At 39.6% G+C, this 23760-nt stretch overlaps 1 protein-coding gene across 3 annotated transcripts in view; it reads left to right on the top strand.

The window, feature by feature from the left end:
• Positions 1-411: 411 nt before the first annotated feature.
• rptor (regulatory associated protein of MTOR, complex 1) overlaps positions 412-23760 on the top strand; it is a 234157-nt gene continuing 210808 nt past the window's right edge. For all 3 annotated transcript variants that reach the window (XM_059343832.1, XM_059343841.1, XM_059343824.1), the window contains exons 1-2: positions 412-882; positions 2116-2290. In XM_059343832.1, the coding sequence (XP_059199815.1) occupies positions 2123-2290 (168 nt within the window). In that variant the 5' untranslated portion in view covers positions 412-882; positions 2116-2122. The remainder of the gene's footprint in view (positions 883-2115; positions 2291-23760) is intronic.

Below are 23760 nucleotides of genomic sequence, written 5' to 3'. Positions count from 1 at the left end.
TGCCAGAGGGTACATCAAATATATTTTCATAGTAATATAAAAATTGTGTATTCTTTTTATTTATAACCAGGGCTAAGGATTTATAAAATTAATTAATTTCTACCAAAAAATGAGGAAAGGTTGGCTTCGAGGCTGAACATTTTTGCTTATGAATAAAATATTTTCCCAATAAAATGAAAAAAATGTACTAAATACTGAAGACACTTCTTATTTTCATAATAACATAAAACATCATGAAGACATGAGAACAGTCCGACCAAAGTTGCATTGTGTGTGTGTGTGTGTGTCTGTGTGTGTGTGTGTGTGTGTGTGTGTGTGTGTGTGTGTGTATTCTTCGATTGACAGGAGCGCTGCGGTGACGTCATGCCCCCCCCCCTCCCTCAACAGTTGCATTGTGGGTGCAACCCAAGATGGCGGCGCCCTTGCAGTAGTGCTGCAGCAGGTCCTCTCTCCTCGGGACTGAGTCAGATCCTCCAGAAACCGGTTCACCAGATCCTCCTGCAGGGTCTGTGGTCTGCAGGAGAACCCCCTGCTCCTCCTGCTGCTCCTCCTGCTCCTCCTGGTCCCTGGGTCTCTAGTGGCTGTGGCAGACTGTCCGTGTGAAGATGGGCCTCCTCCTCTTGCTCCTCCTGGTCTCCTGCAGCGGATCCAGCTGCTCTCCGTAGCGCAGCGCGGAGGGTTCCCCCCCTGTAAGCTCGGCCTCGACGGCTTCCACCTCCTGCTGTCCCGGCTGTGGAGCCTCCCCTACCACCTCCTCCTGTCCCGGCTGTGGAGCCTCCCCTACCACCTCCTCACCCGGCTGCTGTGCGCCACCGTGTCCCTGCTGGTCCGGAGAGGCAGAGGAGCTCCGGCCCGGGTCCCCGGCCCCCCCACCGGCCCCAGGTCTGCTCCCACACACCCCGCTGCACCTCCTCCTGCTCCAGCAGCACCTCCTGTTAGCCACATTACCACTGCTCCCTGCCGCTCTGTTAGTGCGGCTAGGCTAGTTAGCTCTGAGCTAGCTGCAGCCAGCTGGTTACTGTTAGCATTCAACCGGCTGCAGCTAGCTGCTAGCAGCTAACAGCTAGCTGCAGCCGCTTCTATGCTAACAGAGAAACCAGCTGGGAGTCGTGTGTGTGTGTGTGTGTGTGTGTGTGTGTGTGTGTTTACCGCAGTGTTTACATAACTTCCGACACACACACTCATCACACAACTAGCAGCGTTCACGTGTGTGTGTGTCTATATGTGTGTGTGTGTGTGTGTGTGTGTGTGTGTGTGTGTCTGTGTACCGCAGTGTTTACATGACTTCAGACTCATCACACCTCTAGCAGTGTTCACGTGGCCAGCTTTAGCCCAGCATGATGTCATGCAGGTGACAGTTACCTGCAGAGAGAGGCAGCTGTGTGTGTGTGTGTGTGTGTGTGTGTGTGTGTGTGTGAGTATGTGTGTGTGTGTGTGTGTGTGAGTATGTGTGTGTGTGTGTGTGTGTATGTGGTTTCTGTTGTGATTTTCATTCATGAAACATGACTCACATGAACCAGGGAATAGCAAAGCTGTGTTTTTTCAGATTCTCATATCAATCAAAAATCAATCAATCAAATTCAGAATTATCAGTTAAGAAGAGCCTCCGGCCCCCGCGGCTCGTTAAGAAGAGCCTCCGGCCCCCGCGGCTCGTTAAGAAGAGCCTCCGGCCCCCGCAGCTCGTTAAGAAGAGCCTCCGGCCCCCGCAGCTCGTTAAGAAGAGCCTCCGGCCCCCGCGGCTCCTTAAGAAGAGCCTCCGCCCCCGCAGCTCGTTAAGAAGAGCCTCCGGCCCCCGCGGCTCGTTAAGAAGAGTCTCCGGCCCCCACGATTCGTTAAGAAGAGTAAGAACGAGTCTCCAAAAGTCTCCAATAACACCAGAAAAAGTCTCTGGATTTGTCTCCAGTCGCTTTCTTGAAAAATAGTCTCTAAGGGGGTCTGAAAAGTTGCTAAATATAGCAACAAAGTTGCTAAGTTGGCAACACTGCTTTGCCGGCTTTTACAAATGTTGCGTGTTGTTGTGGCGTCCAGTACTACGTCACATCCTGGTAAACTTGATACATTGTGTTATAGATACTGCAGTAAACCTGGCCTGGTACTAACAGCGTTTCTCTGCAGGGTCCTGATGAAAATGGACTCCGACCTGCTTCTCTCTCCGGCCGTCGGCCTGGCGGAGGAAGAGGAGGCCGACATGAACGACTGGAAGCTTCCTCTGGCCTTCATGAAGAAACGCCACTCGGAGAAGATTGAGGGCTCCAAGGCCTTGGCCCAGAGCTGGAGGATGAAGGACCGGGTATGTGTCCAGTACTACTACTACTACTACTACTACTACTGCTGTTCAGATGCTCTGTGTACTGAGCTGGGGTCTAAACTTCCAGTCAGTCGTTGGTAATAAACTGGTGCAGATTTGTGGAAAAGCTGCATTTTTATTCTTTAATGTCTCTGAGAAACGAGGACGAGTTTGTTTTTTATAGGTTGAACTCATAAAACAGGAAATCAGGGATCATGCATTACCAGTGGTGGAAAGTAACTAAGTACATTTACCCAAGTACTGTACTTAAGTACAATTTTGAGGTTCTTTTACTTTACTTGAGTATTTCCATTTTATGTAACTTTGTACTTCTGCTGCTTCACTACATTTAGCTGACAGCTTTAGTTACTTTTGAGGTCGAGATTAAACATAAAAACATGATAAATTTAAAGTGAGTAGACATCTTTTTAAATGAAACCTCATAATCGTATATTAAGTCGTTAAAATGAGCTCTACCTTGAGAAAATTAATATGCTGTTTACATTACTGTTGGGTTCATTCTGCATAACGAGTACTTTTACTTTTGATACTTTAAGTACATGTTGATGCTGATACTTTTGTACTTTTACTTCAGTAAGTTTTGAATGCAGGACTTTTACTGTAGTGGAGTCATTTCACAGTGTTGTATTAGTACTTTTACTGAAGTAAAGGATCTGAATACTTCTTAAACCACGGTGTATTACCCAAGTTAACATTTGAAAGAATGGAACCAGATTGAAGCTTTTCATAGGAATGAACAGGGTTTGGGTTGAGTGACACAGATTGGGAAAGGAAGAAGGTTCTCAGAATCAAAATGCATTGTTGGTTTTGGTCTTTTCAGGCATCTTAATCCACCAAAAAGAAAATGTGAAGCCCTTTCTTTTGAAGGGATAAACACTATTGCTGTTATTTACACAGTTCTTGTTAATGTTTACCTATTTCTGTGAAAATCTGTCGGTGTCTATACTATTGATCCAGCTGCTGCAGTCAGTAGATCGGTAGACCTGCAGGTAGATCTCTGTAGAGGCAGAAAAACGTTGTCTCAGTGGTAGAGAATTTCCCACATTATGCTAAGCTAATTGCTAAAGTGCTGCTGGTTACAGATTCACATTGACCGTCCAGATTTAGTTATTTATTGGATCTCCATTAGCACCAGCATATTAGCATAGCTATTCTTCCTGGAGTCCAAACATTAAATCAAATTGTCCATTCTCCGAGATCATCAACAAAACAAAACAAAAACAACAACAATAGTCAATACAGTCATAACACATACAGAATCATAGACGCTGACAAACGTGTATCACAAGACATGACGCAACACTTGAACAGTACAATTAAGAGTCCATACACAACATACAATCACCAGAATAACATACAAACAGATACCAAAAAAATCAAAGAAGCAAACTGAGGCCACCATTTCTAGTGGAGCAGAGTTTGTTTGTTTGGTCCGTACCAGAGTTTGTTTGTTTGGTCCGTACCAGAGTTTGTTTGTTTGGTCCGCACCAGAGTTTGTTTGTTTGGTCCGTACCAGAGTTTGTTTGTTTGCTCCGCACCAGAGTTTGTTTGTTTGGTCCGTACCAGAGTTTGTTTGGTCCGCACCAGAGTTTGTTTGTTTGGTCCGTGCCAGAGTTTGTTTGTTTGGTCCGTACCAGAGTTTGTTTGGTCCGTACCAGAGTTTGTTTGTTTGGTCCGTACCAGAGTTTGTTTGGTCCGTACCAGAGTTTGTTTGGTCCGTACCAGAGTTTGTTTGGTCCGTACCAGAGTTTGTTTGTTTGGTCCGTACCAGAGTTTGTTTGTTTGGTCCGTACCAGAGTTTGTTTGTTTGGTTCCATACCAGAGTTTGTTTGTTTGGTCCGTACCAGAGTTTGTTTGTTTGGTCCGTACCAGAGTTTGTTTGTTTGGTTCCATACCAGAGTTTGTTTGTTTGGTCTCTACCAGAGTTTGTTTCTTTGGTTCTGTACCAGAGTTTGTTTCTTTGGTTCCGTACCAGAGTTTGTTTCTTTGGTCCGTACCAGAGTTTGTTTCTTTGGTCTGTACCAGAGTTTGTTTCTTTGGTCTGTACCAGAGTTTGTTTGTTTGGTCTCTACCAGAGTTTGTTTCTTTGGTTCTGTACCAGAGTTTGTTTCTTTGGTTCCGTACCAGAGTTTGTTTCTTTGGTCCGTACCAGAGTTTGTTTCTTTGGTCTGTACCAGAGTTTGTTTCTTTGGTCTGTACCAGAGTTTGTTTGTTTGGTCTCTACCAGAGTTTGTTTCTTTGGTTCTGTACCAGAGTTTGTTTCTTTGGTCTGTACCAGAGTTTGTTTCTTTGGTCTGTACCAGAGTTTGTTTGTTTGGTCCGTACCAGAGTTTGTTTCTTTGGTCTGTACCAGAGTTTGTTTGTTTGGTCCGTACCAGAGTTTGTTTCTTTGGTCTGTACCAGAGTTTGTTTAAACATTCACACCAGCAAAAACCAAACGGACTATCTGACGAAACGCACTAGATTTTATTCCAAGCGGATCAAACAGCTCAGATGTGAAAGCCCCCAAACTCTCTCCAAGCAGCTGAGTGAGGAAAGGCTGAGCTGTGATTGGTGCATTAAGGGAGGGGGCGGGGCTTAGTTCTGGTTAATTGGTGATCCAGAATATCACTTTTCAAAATGTCAGCCCGTTACAGAGACATATTAAAAGGCACCGCTTCACTCTGTGCTTGGAGAGGACATCCGTCTTCAAACAGCGAGCACCCAGCAGCAGATCACGGCTACCCTCGTCTTTATTCTACTTTATTCTAGTGCCGCTTCATTTCATTCTGCTGCAGGCGACCCATACTGCGCTCTGACAGGAAGCTCAAAGCTTTGCCTCATGAATGGCCACAGTGCTTCAGCTCTCGTAAAGCTGCCGTTTGATCCACCGCAGTGCCACCAACCTGCTTCTTTCATTGCTCGTGGCTACAGAGCGCTACCATTATAATGATGGCAAATGCTACATTGTCATACATAACCCTCACAAACTCTGCACCTCTTGTAGAAATTCACCCAAATGAGGATTTAACACCTGGCTGCTGTTGGGACATGAGTAGAATTACAGCGCTGGAGGGAAATGTTTAATAAGACGGCATCATTAAATGTGACTCTGGTATTGATTTAAAAGAGGTAATAGGAGCTGGCTGAAATAGGCATTTCTATCAGAAAGTCATGCTAAATCAACTGTGTAACGTTTTTCACTGCTCACAGCGTTTTCAGGCCAGAGACCCTCATTTGTACGCCTGTAAAGAAGAATGTGTCCTTGCACATTTCTTTCATGAGAGAGAGAGCTGTGACTGCAGAGGGCTTTTTATGTTTCATGCAGGAAGAATTTGGCTTTGAATGGAAGTGTGACCAGGGGTTAAATCCTTCTTTTAAGGTGGCAGTAATTGCAAAATGATGCAATTGAAAACAATTCTTCAAAAGCTATCATTTGCTGAACAATAGTAATGATGTGAATGGTCATGGAAGTGCAGAACCAGCTTTTATATATTTTTTGATTTATATTGTTCACATATATATTTGTGTATATATATATATCATATTGTGTAAATATGTTCACATCATATTTTGGCACAAACATTTTAGGAGCAAGACAAATCAGGGTGACTCTTATGATGAGCATTCAGTTATGTTATCATATAATTCTGTTTACTATAAATGTCTTTAAGAGGATGTAGGAGGTAGAGCTGCAACAATTATTCGATTAATCAATTATTAATTAATGAATTAATTAATCGTCAACTATTTTGATAATCGAATAATTGTTTGAGCATTTTCTTTTTAAAGACAATAAGTCCAAATTCTCTGATTTCAGCTTCTTCAATGTGAATATTTCTGGTTTCTTTGTTCCTTTATGACAATAAACTGAATATCTCTTTGGTTTGTGGACAAAACAAGAGATTTGAGGACGTCATCTAGTGGTTTGGAAACACTCATTGATATTTTTATATATTTTATTGACTAAACATCTCATCGATTAATCATTTAAATAATCTACAGATTAATCGATAATGATAATAATCGTTAGTTGCAGCCCTACTGTTGACCTGTGATGTGATCCTGATGACCAGCCGTCTCTACGAGGCTCAGAGGGTTAATGGAGTCGTGACCTCATGACATACTGGCGGCTCTATTTTAAACAGGCCAGCACATGTTGCTATCTCCCAACTTCACTTTCTATTTTGGTTGCTGCATGTGTAGCAGCTGAAGTTTAAAAGGTTTGAGTGGAGTATTGATCTGATTAATAAGTAGACTGGGCCGAGCCAGCAGCTGTGAGTTCGCTCCACGTATTTAGTTTGCTCTCGTTGAGAAAACTGTCAGGTTGGCAACAGATTGATGTTGCTCCGGTGTTAGAGTTCGTTTTCTTGCAGAACAGATGAGAGGAGAGTAAAATCCTTTTGACTATTTATTTAAGACAATAATGAAAGAGTGAGCATGTACATGGACCATCTCTGTTCAGAAACCACAGGCTGCTAAGCAGTTAGCTGTAACCTCCCAGAAAAAGATGCCTAACTTACTTTTACACAGTTTTATAATGTAAATGTGCGACTATCTGATTGGTTAAAACTGTTGGGGCAGCACCTGGTTTAGACTCGGCCCACCCATTTCGTTGGCAGCAGGCTAGTCCTAGCCTCTTGGGCAGCGTTCAGACTGCAGGCGAATCTGATTCAAATCAGATTCCTACTCCAATCCGATTTTAGGGCTGACTGTCCACACTGTTTTTAGCATGTGTCCAAATCGGATATGGCTCTGTTCAGACTGGGCCACATTATTGACTGATCTGACAGGTTGCCGTAGTAACAGCGTCAGAGTGTCTGACGTCATATAATTGGGACGGCGACAAGAACAACAACAACAAACATGATGGAGGCAGGCCACCTCAGTATATTGGCCTTATCACTGTCCAGTAGAGGTAAGAACATCTCAGATCACCAGGGGAGAAACCGGACGGATGGCGCCCCCGTCAGGCCGCATGAATCGGGCGGTGGACACCTCGGACAGTCAAAACTGATCTGAGTGTTTGGAGGTTCAGACTGAGACGCATCTGTCCAAATAAGATCTGAAACTACCTCCTGAAGGTGGTTTAGATCCAGTCTGCAAAAATCGGATTTCATGTGATTTGTGACTGTTCAGACTTCAAAAGAGCCATCCAGTTCCAATCTGGATGGGCTAAAAATCTGATTTTGGCTGGCAGTCTGAACGAGGCCATAGTGCTTCAGCTTCTGGTCACCGTCCTGTCAAAGGAAAAAACGAACAGCACACTTCTGTATCTTGTCTAGTGTTGGTCAGTGCCTGTCTCCACCTGGGCCCGTTACCTTGTCTAGTGTTGGTCAGTGCCTGTCTCCACCTGGGCCCGTTACCTTGGATTGGAGCACCAAGAGTGCTTCAGTTTTTCATCTGCTTGCCCTCAAATATTGTAGCGATATGCAAAGCGTTATCAGTATGTCCTTTCTGTTGATACTCTTTATTTCTGTGTGCTGTGCCTGGCATATAAAATGTGTTTTATGCTTTGCTAAATATTTTTCTAAGCAGCATTCTTACTAAAGGTCATAATGCAGATTATTGCTATTTTTTTAATTAATCTCTAACAGCAGAAACAGACGTCTGTTCTCAGTCTAAGACCCGTTTCTCAACCAAAATACCAACAACTGGCTTTTTGCTGCTTGATTTGAATGAACCTTCTCTCCTACCTGATACAAATACAACACAACCCGACAAGGTGAACTTCAAGTTCAGGAAATTACCAAACGGTTGGAGCGCTGCTTGCTCTGGTTGTAACATCAGATAAATACCAGAGGTTTTTCTGTAGCTTTGTACATTTTCTTTTCTCGTGGGTGATCACAAAACTGCTCGGGGGGGTTTAACCCTTGTTAGTCCTCCTGTCGACTATACACCCATCCTCCATGACATCAGACTGGTTTTAGGACATGCAGAAAAAAATTATTAACAACTTTTATTTTTTTCACCTTTTAAGGCAACTCATGACCAACACATTGATATATAATTTTCATATTTTTTTATTATTATTGGTCGATTTTAGTCAAATATACAAAATTAGGCCTCATTTCAAGAGAAAAAAAAGTAATAAAACCTGAATATTTATAGTGAAATAATAATTTCTTGATGGGAATGCACAGAGTCGGTTATGTCAACTTTTAGTGAAACTTATTTTTTGAAAGCATTGTTCATTTTTAGATGGCAGTAAAAATTAAAGAATCACACCCGTGGTCCTCAGGGGTCAAAAAGGACCCCATGACATCAGACTGGTTTTAGGACATGTAGAAGAAAATATTATCAACTTTTTTTTTCACCTTTTACGGCACGTCAAGACCAACACATTGATATATAATTTTCATATTTTTCTCATGATTATTTGTCAGTTATAGTCAAATATATACAAATATACAAAATTAGGCCTCATTTTCCAGTTCGACTATGTGTGCATGCATGTGTGCTTGTAAGTGTAAAAAAAGACTGTATTGTATTTGCACACGTGTGTCCCTCTGCATCCTTTATATGATCTATACAGGATGCAGAGGGACATATATGCTGAACGTTTCAAGCAATTCTATGAAAGTGAACCTTTATTAATGGTATGTTGAACATGATTTGGGGTCAGAAGGAGCCAGGAGGGTTCAGGTATCTGTGTCAGTTAGTATAAATGAGCAGTTAATCCCAGTGTGGGCTGTAAATTATGTTCTGCACTGAGGGAAATCAGAGGTCTTTCTACTGTAGACATGAACAAACACTGAGAGCTGTCTCTGGATGAACTCTGGACAATTACAAGGCCCATTGGTCAACATGCTGTTTATTCCCCAATGGAAGCTCTTCACTTGTGTCTGTCAGCAGGACTGTGTGTTTGCTGCACCTGCCAGGTGTAATAGTGGTGATAACAGTTCTCTGATCTGCTGTATGAGGAGCTCAGTGTTCAGGCTGGAAGGTCAAGGCCGACTCCAGATGACGAGGGGCTTCTCTGAGGAATTAAAAGATCTCCAGTAGTTGACAGTAGAAAGAAAACAGAGCAGAGGTTCTGTTCTGATGATCATGTTTCAGTGTGAGATTACAGCTTGACAGGAAGTGAATGAGCGGGAAATGTTTGAGGATTTTACATTTGCTTCCTAACCAGAAACAAATCTACCATCAACAGATCTGAGGTCATTTGTATGTTTTAACCATGGGTGTCAAACTGGCGGCCCGCGGGCCAATTGTGGCCCTCGTGATGATATTTTGTGGCCCCCACCTTGATATGAAAGTTTAATGTGAGTTTTATATGAATGGCACTTTACTGTGTTGTGTGTGGAAGGTCCCTTTAATTACTGTTTTGGTAATTTTGTGTCTTTTTTTTGGTCATTTTTTTTTTTTTTTTCTAATTTTGTGTCTTTTCTTGGTAATTTTATGTCTTTTTTAATTCTGTCTTTTTGTGGGTAATTTCGTGTGTCTTTTTTGTGTCTTTTTTAAACAAGTTTGTGTCTTTTTGGTAATTCTGTGTATTTTTTGGTCATTTTGTGTCTTTTTTAAGTAATTTAGTTTTTTTTTTTCTAATTTTGTGTCTTGGTAATTTTGTGTCTTTTTTAATAATTCTGTGTCTTTTTTAATTTGTCTTTTTTTAGTAATTATGTGTCTGTTTTTGGGTAATTTCGTGTGTCTTTTTTGTGTCTTTTTTTAAACAATTTTGTGTATTTTTGGTAATTCTGTGTATTTCTTTTGGTCATTTTGTGTCTTCTTTTGGTCATTGTGATACTGCCTCCAGCGGCCCCCAGGTAATTTGAGTTTGAGACCCCTGATCTAGAACATGACCGCTGTATTTTGAGAGCAAACTAACATGAACCAGGTCCTGATGAGATCACATAAAACCACCATTACTGACCTGCAGCTGTTGTCTTGTTTTTATCCCGATAGCTCACAAAGTAGAGTTACAGGATTCTTTTCGAGGGAAAAAAATCCACTAATTACCGACTAATTTAGTGATTTACACTTCAGGTAAAAAGTTTAGAGGCAAGAACACATTTGTACAAAAATAGATCATAGTTTCATTGGTATACCTAGCAACAAAGTAAAGATAATTATAGAGAGAGTCACTTATCAGAAGACATTTTACTCTAATGATCAGGTTGTTATTTCTTCTCAGTAACCTCCTCTTTAACGAGAACACGGCAGATACGAGATATTTGTTCCTGAAGTTTTTAAGAGATGTTCCAGGAAGCTTTCTGAGCTTCATCAATGACAGACGGCTGATTGGTGGAGCCACTTTTATCACTGATCAATACAATTCATCCCACACCAGATCAATCAGAGGGACGTCTGGAGATCTGGACTCTGGTTTCTTTACTCAGCTGATTCACTTTGATCATTTCTGTGCTAGTTGATCAGAGATATGAACACAGTTGAGATTTATTGGCATGTTTGTCTCCAAACTCTCAGAAGACAAAAAGATAAAGTGAATAATACAAACTGGGATTTGTTTTTGACTTTCTCAACCCTAAAACTAAGCCCTTCTTTTCTTTTGGTAACATTATTCACCAATGGTCTGATAACATCAATGGGTCTTTTTTTGGTCATTTTGTCTTTTTTTTAAAAAGTAATTTTGTGTCCTTTTTGGTCATTTTGTGCCTTTTTTGTGTCTATTTTGTGTCTTTTTTGTCTTTGTGAATTTTTTTGTGTCTTTTTTTGATCATTTCGTGTCTTTTTTTTGGTCATTTCGTGTCTTCTCTTGTCTTTTTTAGTTATTTCGTGTCTTTTTTTGGTCATTTTGTGTCTGCTAATATCAATGTTTACCTAAAGGTCAATGGAGGAAAATGGTTCAATTCAATAAAGGGTAAAGTCTGATCATGTAGTAAACACATCCAGAAATAGAAAGAATCCAGACTGGTTTTTAAGAAAGACATCATGAATATAAAATATAAGTTGCTTCCCATAGTCTGGCCTGTATTGGCCCGTTTCATGTAGCTGGAATAAATATAGACATTTCCAAGGATTTCCATGGATAGCACTATGCTAAGTTCCCCTGAAGGCTTTCTTTAACCAACACATTTCTTAAAGAATGTTCCATATGATTATTAATTATTATGCCTTAGTGTACAGTATAACTTAGCTTGTTCCACAGTGAGTGAGATTTATAAACCAGAAGCAGACTTTATAAATCTGGTGAAAATAATGCATATGTTTCTGCACAGAGACATGAAATATGCAGAGTTGTAGCTGTGAGTTTTCTGCATGTGTTCCCATGGGCTTCAACATGATTTAGAATAAGAGAACGGCCTCAGAGCTGGATGTGAGCTGACCTACCTTACATGCACAGAAACTTTTTTATCCTTTCCTATCGTGCTTCTCAAAGCCCAGCGGAGCTCTGAGCTCTGACGTCACAGTGACCACCACTTCCTGATCCAACCCTGAAACCTCTCTAAACTCTGCCAGCGTCCCGTTTGTCCCTGTCCGATACAGAGATGACGTCATCAGGGCTTATTTTTAGATGTATATGTGTTCTGCTTGTTCAGCTTGTTGAGTGAAGGAGCATCAGAATTGATTTTACTTGCCAATCTCAAGTGGAACAGACTTTTCCTTTGTGGAGGGTGATTGAAAGAGTGAAACTGAACTTTTTTTACCTCCAGATTTTGTTAAAACTAGAGAACTGCACCAACACCAAGAATCTTGGAACCCAATCTTAAAGTTAATAGACAGATACATCTGGTTAAATCATCTTTTTTAATCAATCAGATTTTATTTGTATAGCACTTTTCATACAAGAGAGATGCAACACAAAGTGCTTTACATAAAGAAGGAAAAAAGTAATAGTAATAATAATAACAATAATAGTGATAACAAAACATAGAAACAATCAAACAAACTTTACTATTATCAAAAGGCTCCCAGGAGACCTGAGGGTCCTCCAGGTTCAGAGGATAAATTTAAACCAGATTAATAAACTGGGATAAAACCATGAAGAGATTTATAAACCAGTAAAATAATCTTAAAATCTATTCTGAAACACACAGGCAGCCGATGCAGAGACTGTAAAATAGGTGTAATATGAGCTCTCTTTACCATCTTTGAATTTTAAGCAAAGTCAACTAAATGTTAATAAGGTTCAGCACAGCAATCAATACTTTTGTTTCTATTCACCTTGATTATTGGCACTGTGTTTCAGAGTCAGTCAGACTTCTCTTCAGCTGGTGCAGAATGTGGCCCGATGTGATCTAACAGTCGTAAAAAAATCCCATTTATCCGACTTTAACGTCATTGAACTGGTTACCAGAGAAACTGAGTGCACTCAAAGGTTTTCCTCTTTGTTTTTAAAGCTTCTAGCAGGCTGGACCCAGCATATCTCAGGGACCTTTTATCTATCCTCCATGAACACAGAGGTCGCATGATAAGCTGCTGAATTCACACAGATAGTGGTTTACGGGGTAAAGGTGGCCGAGCTCTTTCTAGTCATGAACTGCCTCCAACTCCCACCATCGGCTCTTTAAATCCAGGATAAAAACTCTCACATCCTCTGGCTTTCTACGTCTTCTTTCTAAGTATTACAGAGTGTTTGGTCATATGTCAATTTCTAGCCCAACAGATAGGGCTGCACCATTATGGCCAAAATTATAGTCACGATTATTTTGATCAATATTGTAATCACGATCATTAATCACGATTATGCATCATGTTAGGGAAAACATCTGTATTTTTATTGCACTACTTTTAAACAAACAGCAGGAACAGTTTTTAGTTTTTAGCCTGTTAGCAATTTGCAGACTGGATGCTAAGGGGTTAACGACTCGTTCTTACTCTTCTTAACAAGCCTCCGGCCCCCGCGGCTCGTTAAGAAGAGCCTCAGGCCCCCGCGGCTCGTTAAGAAGAGCCTCAGGCCCCCGCGGCTCGTTAAGAAGACCCCCCGGCCCCGCGGCTCGCTAAGAAGAGCCTCCGGCCCCCACGGCTCGTTAAGAAGAGCCTCCGGCCCCCACGGCTCGTTAAGAAGAGCCTCCGGCCCCCGCGGCTCGTTAAGAAGAGTAAGAACGAGTCTCCAATAACACCAGAAGGAGTCCCTGGATTTGTCTCCAGTCGCTTTCTTGAAAAATAGTCTCTAAGGGGGTCTGAAAAGTTGCTAAATTTAGCAACAAAGTTGCTAAGTTGCCAACACTGCTTTGCCGGCTTTTAGAAATGTCGCGTGTTGTTGTGGCGTCCAGTACTACGTCACATCCTGCTTAGTGTTCTATCCAATCAGCAACCAGGCTGTTTACAGGGGAGAATAAAAACCCTGCTCTACTACAGGGACTAAAAAAGTCCCTTTATCTACCCTGGGGTATTCAAATGAGAATAATTATTTGGTGTATGCGCGCAGGAGTTTAACTGTATAGAAGTAATTTATGGTTACATGAATAAATGAATGATGCTGGTGGAAACATTTGGGTTCCACTATTCTTTTATTTGATGTAGTATGTGCTTGTAATTATCAATCTAGTTGATTAGTTATTATGTATCACAATATCTCAATATATGATTTATTAACAACACCATTCCAGTGGAAGAAAATACATGAATATATTAAAGGTTTGCAGCCATAAGTCAACTCTGAACCAATATTTAAATAGAGTTTAAATCCCAGTCATCCTAAAAACTAAAAGTTCAGCGTTGGACTGCCTGGAGCCGTTTGTAAGGCCAGAGAGAAGTTCACATAAAACGATGTGATGTGTAATATTTAAAGAGCAGAGCTTTACAAACAGCCGCGGGCGTCTTCACACAGATACTAACACATTATAAACACATGATCAAACATTCTGCTGGAACCAACAACGTTCTGTCACTGAGTTCAGCAGGACAACCACCACTGAGGAGAAACACGACAACACTGGTAAAGAATAAAAATATATACATAGTTAAAGGCTATGAAGTTCTGTCTGTGGAGATTATAAGGACATACTTTATTAAACTACATATATTTCACTGTTATATGAATGAACAATAGAGCCAGAATGAAGCACAATTCATTGTTTTGTGTTAAAATAATATTTTCTATATTTTTAAACATATTTTTGACTCACAGATTCATTACCGTAATGCGTCCAGATAAAATGTCATGGTTTCCCCCACACTTATATACAACAAATATTTAATAAACCTTATAAAAATAAATATACATTTGTTTAAAATGTATAGTTTAACAGAATATAATCAAATATAATGGTTTTTAATGGTGTAATAAGAACAATGATAAATGATGATAAAAAATGGTGAAATGTTACGGTAATGATAGAATTGTTTGCATTAAAATATGTGTATATTTTAATAAAATAAATGTTGGTGAAACCAGCTACCCTTGAACAAATTTAAGTGCTTACCAAAGGAAAAAAACAAAAACTTTTGACGTTTTTTGTCATTTAAAAATGTGTTACAGTAATTAATTTTGCGCGCAGTGTCTCTAAAAATGTCAGAAAATACCTTAAATTCTAAAATTTTATAATTTTATTCATATTAAACAGTGACTTTCGATTGTTTATGTTATAAAGGTTCAAATAAAATCTGTATTTAATGCTCTTGGATTATTCTCTGAGCTGAACCATGTTGATGAGGAAAACAACACGTCCCAGTTTGAGTCTCATCCTTTTCATCATATTTGAGAGATTTGACATTTACATTTCAAGAAAAGACAAACCTGCTTTTTCATCTTTCTGTATACATAGTTTTTTTTCTTTTTTGCATTAGTTTATTGTCAGATGTGGGGCAGCTTCTGTCATCTAATCGGCATAATATTGAATTATGTTTCATTTTAATCCTCTGCATTACCAATTTCACTTCAATTTATACAGACATCTCTACCGATATGGGGTTTTAGGACCGATGCTGATATTGATTTAGAGGGAAAATTCATTGATAACTGATCCAGTAATTACTGGAGCTGGAATGAAAATGGACATTTTTTCATGAGTTTTTTCACCATTTTGCAAATGTGCTCAGAAAGCAACTTTCTCAAACATGAAACTTTATCAAATAATATTTACCCTGTTATAAATTATTGTCCATAATCCAAACACTGTATTGCATCAGTCAGTTCTATGAATGATAACAGATAAAAGCTCTTCCTGCTGCGCTCCACACATGAACCGCCTGCTGCGTTTTCCAGCTTCAGAATAATGAAATCAATAAGTCATCAATATCCCAGCCCATTGTAATAATGAGGAAATGAGACAGGTGGTCTGTGCTGCTTTATTGTCTTCACCATTAGTTGAATTTAATCAATGTACACAGTTCATTAGGCAGCCTATAGACTTCCAGCCACAGAGGCTCAGAGAAACTAAATGTATCTGCAAGGAACAAGAAATAATAATAATAAGATGGTTGTTCTGATATGGGGCTGAATTATGGACATTAAAGACCATGGTTAGGAAGAATAGTGAGGAAAGATGCAGTTCTTGTTCTGATCATTAATGTGAGAAGAGCTTTTCACACTTCCTGTCCTGGAAATCCTTGAAGACACGAGTGGTTTGATGGAGGCCATTAGTTGAATGGAAATGACTCAGTTTGTATCATCTTTCATTTCCTCCTTCTTTTAGTGAATGAGAGGAAGGATAGATTAATGTACGGTAACACTCAGAGAAGAACAGTTTATTAGTGACTAGAATCAGTTTTTACACAGGAAGTGCCTAATATGGTCTTTCTTTGAAACCACTCTATGCTTTTAATACAGTATCATTTCATAGGACTGTGTACATTGTCCGAGTAACAAAACATTAAATACTGTTAGATTTTTTTCATGGCAAACTGGAACTTACCTTTCGATTATCGATTAATCTGTCGATTATTTAAACGATTAATCGATTAGTTGTTTGGTCAATAAAATGTATAAAAATATCAATCAGTGTTTCCCAAACCACAAGATGACATCAAAAAGACACAAAATGACTAAAAAAAAGAGACAAAATAACAAAAAAAAGACACTGAAAGACACAAAATGACTAAAAAAACAAAACACAAAATGAGACAAAATGTATAAAAATCTCAATGAGTGTTTCCAAACCACCAGATTTTGTCCTCAAATCTCTTGTTTTGTCCACAAACCAAAGAGATATTCAGTTTATTGTCATAAAGGAACAAAGAAACCAGAAATATTCACATTGAAGAAGCTGAAATCAGAGAATTTGGACTTATTGTCTTTAAAAAACTGCTCACACCAATTATTAGATTATCAAAATAGTTGACGATCAATTTAATAATCGATTATTGTTTGATTAATCGAATAATTGTTGCAGCTCTATACACTTCCTGTCCTGGAAATCCTGGAAAACACGAGTGGTTTGATGGAGGACATTAGTTGAATGAAATGACTGTTTGTATCATCTTTCATTTCCTCTATGAGTGAATGAGAGGAAGGATAGATTAATGTACGGTAACACTCAGTTTGTTAGTGAATAGAATCCATCTTTCCTCTGGCTCACAGGAAGTGCCTAATATGGTCTTACTTTGAAACCACTCTATGCTTTTAATACAGTATCAATCACTGGTCTGTGTACATTATCCGAGTAACAAAAAATTAAACACTGTTTGATTAATTTCATGGCAAACAGGAACTTCACTTTATTTCTTTGCTTTTAGATCGAATGACAACAGTAGAAAGTTGTCTTGAACACAGGGAACATGTTTCAGTGGATATTAAATATCTGACAGAACAATCACCTTGAACATTTTGCTCTACGTGTTTTTTAAGGTGATGATGTTGTTCTGTACTTATATTGTGAGAAACGGAGAGAGAAACAAGGAGTGTGTTGCTTGAAAAGTAGTTGTCCCTCCTATCAGTAAAGGTTAAACTGGTGGTGCAGACAGAGAGCAAATACTAAATATACAACATGTCTGCAGGGTGGCCTTGGCTAAAGTCATCACTGAATATTGAGAACAAAAAGACACAAAATGACTAAAAAAAGACACAAAATTACTTAAAAAGATACAAAATAACTAAAAAAGACACAAAATAACTAAAAAATGACAAAAAAAGACACAAAATGACAAAAAAAGACACAAAATGACTAAAAAAGACACAAAATAACTAAAAAATGACCAAAAAAGACACAAAATGACTAAAAAAAAGACACAAAATTAATAAAAAAGACACAAAATAAGTAAAAAACACACAAAATAACTAAAAAATGACCAAAAAAGACACAAAATAACTAAAAAAGACACAAAATAACAAAAAAATTACCAAAAAAGACACAAAATGAGAATAGATGTGTCCCAATGCATCATGGGACTTCTCCAGAACTTATAAATCATGGTGAAGACGACTATAGCGGAGGAGCTCAGATATAACAGCTATAAGCTCTCAGATACTTTATGAATTTCATTTCTATCTGCTACAGAGGCTGAAAAATCTATTATTTAGTAGAAGAGTTGACACTTCTGTTGGATTTACAGAAAAACTCCAGCTTTTAGGGGCTGATTTTACAGGTTTTCCAGGCAGTTTTCCAGCCGTTTTAGGCCTGAAGGGGTTAATATGCAGAATTCCCTCCCTGTACTTGATGAGTGGCTTCAGCTGAGGCGTCCGATATCTGACCTGTTGCTGCCACCGGGCTATTGTTCGCCTGGAGGAGATCGATGCTCTCCACCATTTTAATAACCTTCATTTATTGCGGGCCTAACAAATGGAATAATCAGGACCATTGATCGGGGCAGCAAGCGGGCTGGGGGCATTATGGGAGTTAAAGGCCTCAGAGGGGGAAGACTGGAGTCCCCTGGAGTCTGCTGGCGTTATTAATGGGAGGAGGCTGGGGACCAGTTAGACCAACAGGCCCAACACACAATCACAGTCACAATCACAATCACTGTCACATACTTATACAAACAGGTCTCTCCCTGTCCCGCTCTGTCTGATTCTATTGTCAGTTCCAACTTTTTATCACAGCAAAGGGCCGGACGTTTGCTCCTCACAGATAAATTGATTATTGGAGGTCCATGAGGTTCAGCAGAGCTGCTTTACAATCTCATTTTGTTTAGGCTCTCAGATTAATGCTAACAGAGTCTAAATTTGAGGAATAAAGTTCATTGTTGACCTCTGAAATAGCTCTGAAAACCCTCTGAACTTCACTGATACTCCAGTTTTTATCTTTTTCAACCGCATCTCATTGTTTTCATCAATGGGTTTTGACAACCCGTTTGTCATTAAAGTCATACTTGGCTTCATGATAATAATCAAACGTTATCTGCAAGTGAAGACCGGTTGGAAATGGAGATGTTCCGATACCATTTTTCCCTCCCGATACCGATTCTGATACTTGTGTTGTGGGTATCGGCTGATACCAGTATGTTATAGAAAAAATACCATCCTACACCTGCATGACTGTGATATATTATCATTGTGGTCATTAAGCGGTGAAATCCCACATTTTCGACAACAGACGGGTCGGTCATCCAGGATAATAAATTCCAGGATTTTGTCTGTTCTCTTGTTGGTTTTTACTCTCTGGGGGATTTTTCTGGTTGTTGGAAGGCAGCTAACAGCTAACAGTTTGCTGCTGCGGCTCGTCCTTCTTTTTCCTTTTATTGTTTTAGAAAATTTGTTTAATTAAATTGCTTGTGTTAAAATGAGCAACACTCGTGCCACCCCTTGATAATTTATCTTTGCACACGTTACATGTCTCAGTCTGACTGGTTGGAGGTTCCAGTGTGAGATATCGCCACACCGCCGACATGCTAATGCTACGTAGCTTAGCTCCAAGCCTCTCGTCTGTGTTACGTAATCAAGTCCTCCTCGTCTCTAAAACAGCTGTTTTAGAGATATTTCACACTCAGATAAATTCTCAAGGGGTGGCACGAGTGTTGCTCATTTTAACACGAGCAATTTAATTAAACACCTGAAGACGCGTCACCCTAAAGAGTGCAACAAATTTTCTAAAACACCACTGTTTTAAGAGCGAAGAAGAAGAACTGTGGCAGAGGTTAACGGAGCGAACCAGTAAATAGATCAATAAATAGTAAATAGACTAATTTAATAAGTTACGTGGTATCGGATCCAACTGGACTCCAGTATTCGCTGATACCGACGCAGCATTTTCGGCAGCATCGGAGCAATTTTCCGATTCTGGTATCGGAATCGGAACAACTCTAGTTGAAAGTTGTAGTAAAAGCTCGTATGTGAGCCTGAAGTTTGTTTTCTATTTTGGCCCATGACTCAAATTATTGACCTTTATGAGAACGCCAGGCCTAAGGTGTGACAGTTGCCCTGGGGTTGCAACTAATTCATTGCTGTAAAGCATATTGTTATTCAGCCAGCCAGCACTTTCCAAACCTGGTTGATAAATGAACTCCTTGTTTTTGTTTTGTCTGTTGTTGTTGTTTCCAGTGTGTGTGAGGTAATATGTGGAATAAACAAGCAGATAAATCAATGAGAACAGAGTGGACCACATCTGTGTGCTGTCACACTCCAATGCATGATGAAAATGAAAAACATTGTCCCTCATTCATCTGCATTATTCTCATGCAAATTAATATCAAATGCATTATAAACTGCTTGGGTTGGATGCTGGACAGAAACAAATAATTTCATCAGGGCTGTTTTATATTATGATGTTAATTGTTGCACCATCTTGAGCCACTTCATTGTAATCATGCTCGTCACCAACATGATTGGTTTATTTCATTTTTATTTCATTAGCACAGTTAGAATTACATAAAATAACAAAGATAACAAAAAGTGTAAAGTGCAGGAGAGGCAGAAAACCCAGATGGGCCGATTTAAAGCCTCCACCTAAAATGTCGTAGTTATTAGAAAGTAATAAACTGATAATAGAAAAAACACATGTATAACATCAACAAGTTAAAATGACAATAACAAGAACAACTAGAAAATTTCCTCTGGGGGAAATTTTGAAAGGGCCACGGGGGCTACTGCCGGTGTGTGTACACTTTGATGAGATTCTTCAGAGATTTCAAACAATTAATACTAGTAATGTTATGATACTATATAATATACAAGGAGCACACCTACAACAAGCATTCCTCTTCAAGTATTTATTTATACAGCAACCTATGACCTTTAACCTCAAAATGTGTGTGTGTGAGAAACGTGTATCTGGAGGAGTGCACGCGCATTTGTGTGTGTAATTAAAATCACATGAAGTTACGCGTGTGTGTCTGTTTGTGTGTGTTTGAAGCATTTGTATCTGAAGGAGTGTACATGTGTGTGTATCTGTAACTGTAATCACATCAAAGGATCAAAGGCTTGACCAGGTTGACCAATCAGAGCAGAGCAATCAACAGAATTAACTGCCGCTGTAGAATGTTCCTGAACAGTGACAGCAGCCAGAGGTGGACAGACTGGAATTTCTGGCCTCGAACAGAAAGCATTTTTGGCAAAACCATAATACCTATCATTGATCTGACTTCACTTTGAGCGTCCTGAGTTCTTCCTGAACGTCTACATGTGTTTTTTGTGAAGAAAAATTAAAAAATAGCTTTGTTAGAGCAATCTAAAAAAACTGTTACATCTCACTTTTTTTTGCTAACCCAGTGTATTTGTGCTTTCCGACTCAAGATGCCACTGTGGTGACTGCAGTCTCTGGTCTTTTTTAGCTCAGGTGATGAAGTATTTTGAGTTAAAAAAAAGTTCATTTGCTGACATAAAAATGAAATGATAGCTTCCCATCTCCTCTAGAGAGAAAACAATTTTCTTTGACATTTTACCTGCCATAACAGTAACATGTCTCCCTCTGGTCTTTGCATTCATACGTCCCTGAAGTGTGCTGTCATCTCAGCTGTTGTTTCAAAGGGCAGCGCTGCCCTGCTTCAGTCTGAGGCTTTGTACTATCTGTTAGATATAAATGTCTTCTCCCAGGATGTTGCTGTAGATACTTGCAGCCCCTGCAGAGCTCCTAGAGAACAGACAGTTGCACATTGTGTTTTTATTCAAATAACAGATCCACTTGTGTATTATGTAAGGAGATCACACTTCTGCTTTGAGCTAACAGGGAATAAATACTGTGTAGTCAGTGCATCTAACTGTATTACATCTTTCTCAGTAGCACTAGATAATGAGAAACGCAGATAAATAAAAAAACAACCACTTGATCCTTCATTGAATTTCCTGTCACTGAGGTCCTGATCCGTGTATCAGTGGGCATTAAATTATCTTTGAACCGAAGCCTTTTGGTCCTCTTTGAAGCATGCAGGAAGTTAAAATCTTTACCGTCGGTCCCATGGAAGATCACAGTTTTAGATGTGGTGACTCGGGAGGCCGTGGTCGTCTTTTAACCTTTCTACTGTTCATGAAACAACACTGGAGTTGGCAGCAGATAAATGTGAACCTGAGGCGTCCTCTGGCTTCGCCTTGATCCATTTCACCGTTTAATCCGGGGCCGGGCCATCCGGGGACCTGAAGAGTTCCCTGGGCAGATGACCTATAATACCATAGAATGCCACTATGATGCCAGTCCTGGGATTCGAACCGGCGACCCTCCGGTTAAAAGCCTGATTCCTAACCTCTAGGACACGGACTGGTTTGTCTGTTTGGCTTATAATTAGAGCTGCAACAATTATTAGATTAATCGAACAATAATCGATTATTAAATTAATTGTCAACTATTTTGATAATCTAATAATTAGTTTGAGCAGACAAGAAAAAATGTTTTTTTAAAGACAATAAGCCCAAATTCTCTGATTTCAGCTTCTTCAATGTGAATATTTCTGGTTTCTTTGTTCCTTTATGACAATAAACTGAATATCTCTTTGGTTTGTGGACAAAACAAGAGATTAGAGGACGTCATCTTGTGGTTTGGAGACACTCATTGAGATTTTTATACATTTTGTGTCTTTTTTTAGTCATTTTGTGTCTTTTTTTAAGTCATTTTGTGTCTTTTTTTTAGTCATTTTGTGTCTTTTTTTTAGTCATTTTGTGCCTTTTTTTAGTAAATTTGTGTCTTTTTTGGTCATTTTGTGCCTTTTTTTAGTCAATTTGTGTCTTTTTTGGTCATTTTGTGTCTTTTTTGGTCATTTTGTGTCTTTTTGTGTCATTTTGACATCATCTTGTGGTTTGGGAAACACTCATTGATATTTTTATACATTTTATTCACGATACAACTAATCGATTAATGAAAATAATCGTTGGTTGCAGCCCTACCTCTAATACAGAGACCCAGACCTTGTTGTTAGAGTGAAACCTGAGCTGTTTGTGTGTAATGTGTTGTGTCAGTCCACCAGAAGTCTAATAACTTTGGTGACTTTTCTTGTGGAGCCATCATCAGGTAATCATCCAGCAGGAAACTTGCATGAGGAAACATTTACTGAGGATCGATTGGTGACTTACTGCATGCAGGCAGGAAAAGGGCGGGAGGTTATGAGGCCAACTGGAAATGATGCATGAAGCCAAGAGCTGCAGTGTGTGTGTGTGTGTGTGTGTGTGTGTGTATATGTATGTGTGTGTGTGTGTGTGTGTGTGTTCATGTCTGGTCTTGTCCAGCGGCGTCCCACTAGCATACTGACCTTTTACTCCGTCAGATTAATCACCTTCACAATAAGAGCCTCGTGGCCTCGTCAGCTCTGGGATGTCACGTAACCGACTGTACACTCACCTGCTGCAGAGACGCTAGCAGCTCTACCTGAGAAAGGTCACTGGGCACTCTCTCATTGACCTACATGGCAGAACTGTACGTGTTCAAACTGTTGATAAGGCTGCTGTTGTTGTTTCTGGACCCCAGTGTTGAGTCGATCCTACGGGCTGAAATATGAGCCGCCAGAAACTGAATGTGAATTATTTATGTTTGAATTGCTTAACTTGAATAGTTGCATTAAAAACCTGAATTTGAATCACATCATTTGAATTTGTATTGTTCAATTGGAATCATTGCATTAAAATACTGAATCTGAATTGTAATTTGAAATTTAATTTATTAGTTTGGAACTGAACATTCAGTTCTCACAATTCAAATTCAGTTTGCAAAATTCAATTTCAATTTTCTGCAACAAAGATACACAGAGCGCCTCTTCGGCCAATCAGCACCTCCGTTTTTTTTTTTTGGTAACATTTGTTGCCACCCGGTTGCCATAGCGCCTCTTCGGCCAATCAGCACATCCGTTCCGTTCCAGTTCTCATCCATTGGTCGAGCCAGTCGAACTTCTTCTTCCAAAAGAAATCAGAGGTGCTGATTTAGTTCACATTCAGTTTTTAATGCAATTATTCAAGTTAAGCAATTACCCAAAGGATGGTAGAACTGGAGCTGTGAAGCCTTTTGTCCCCAGTGAGTTGTTACAAAACTGTGTTTTTGGTTGTAGCTAATTTAAATTGTATTATGTGTAAATCAGTGTGTGAGCAAATCAAAGGTTAGTAAAGTTAGTTGCATATGAGACTGACTGTCTGTATGAAGCAAGATTAACATACAACTCTGAATCACGTACGGGTCATTTTTGACCCATGTGGTGCATTAGAAGAGTCGTGACACAAAAAGGAAAACATAAAATTAGGACGTATGATCATCAGAAACAGACTAATTGAAGAAAACCAG

Source organism: Centropristis striata, chromosome 1 (assembly GCF_030273125.1).
Source record: "Centropristis striata isolate RG_2023a ecotype Rhode Island chromosome 1, C.striata_1.0, whole genome shotgun sequence".
Lineage (NCBI taxonomy): Eukaryota > Metazoa > Chordata > Actinopteri > Perciformes > Serranidae > Centropristis > Centropristis striata.
The sequence above is the reverse complement of the archived record's forward strand: the minus strand, read 5'-3'. Positions and strand labels throughout refer to the sequence as shown.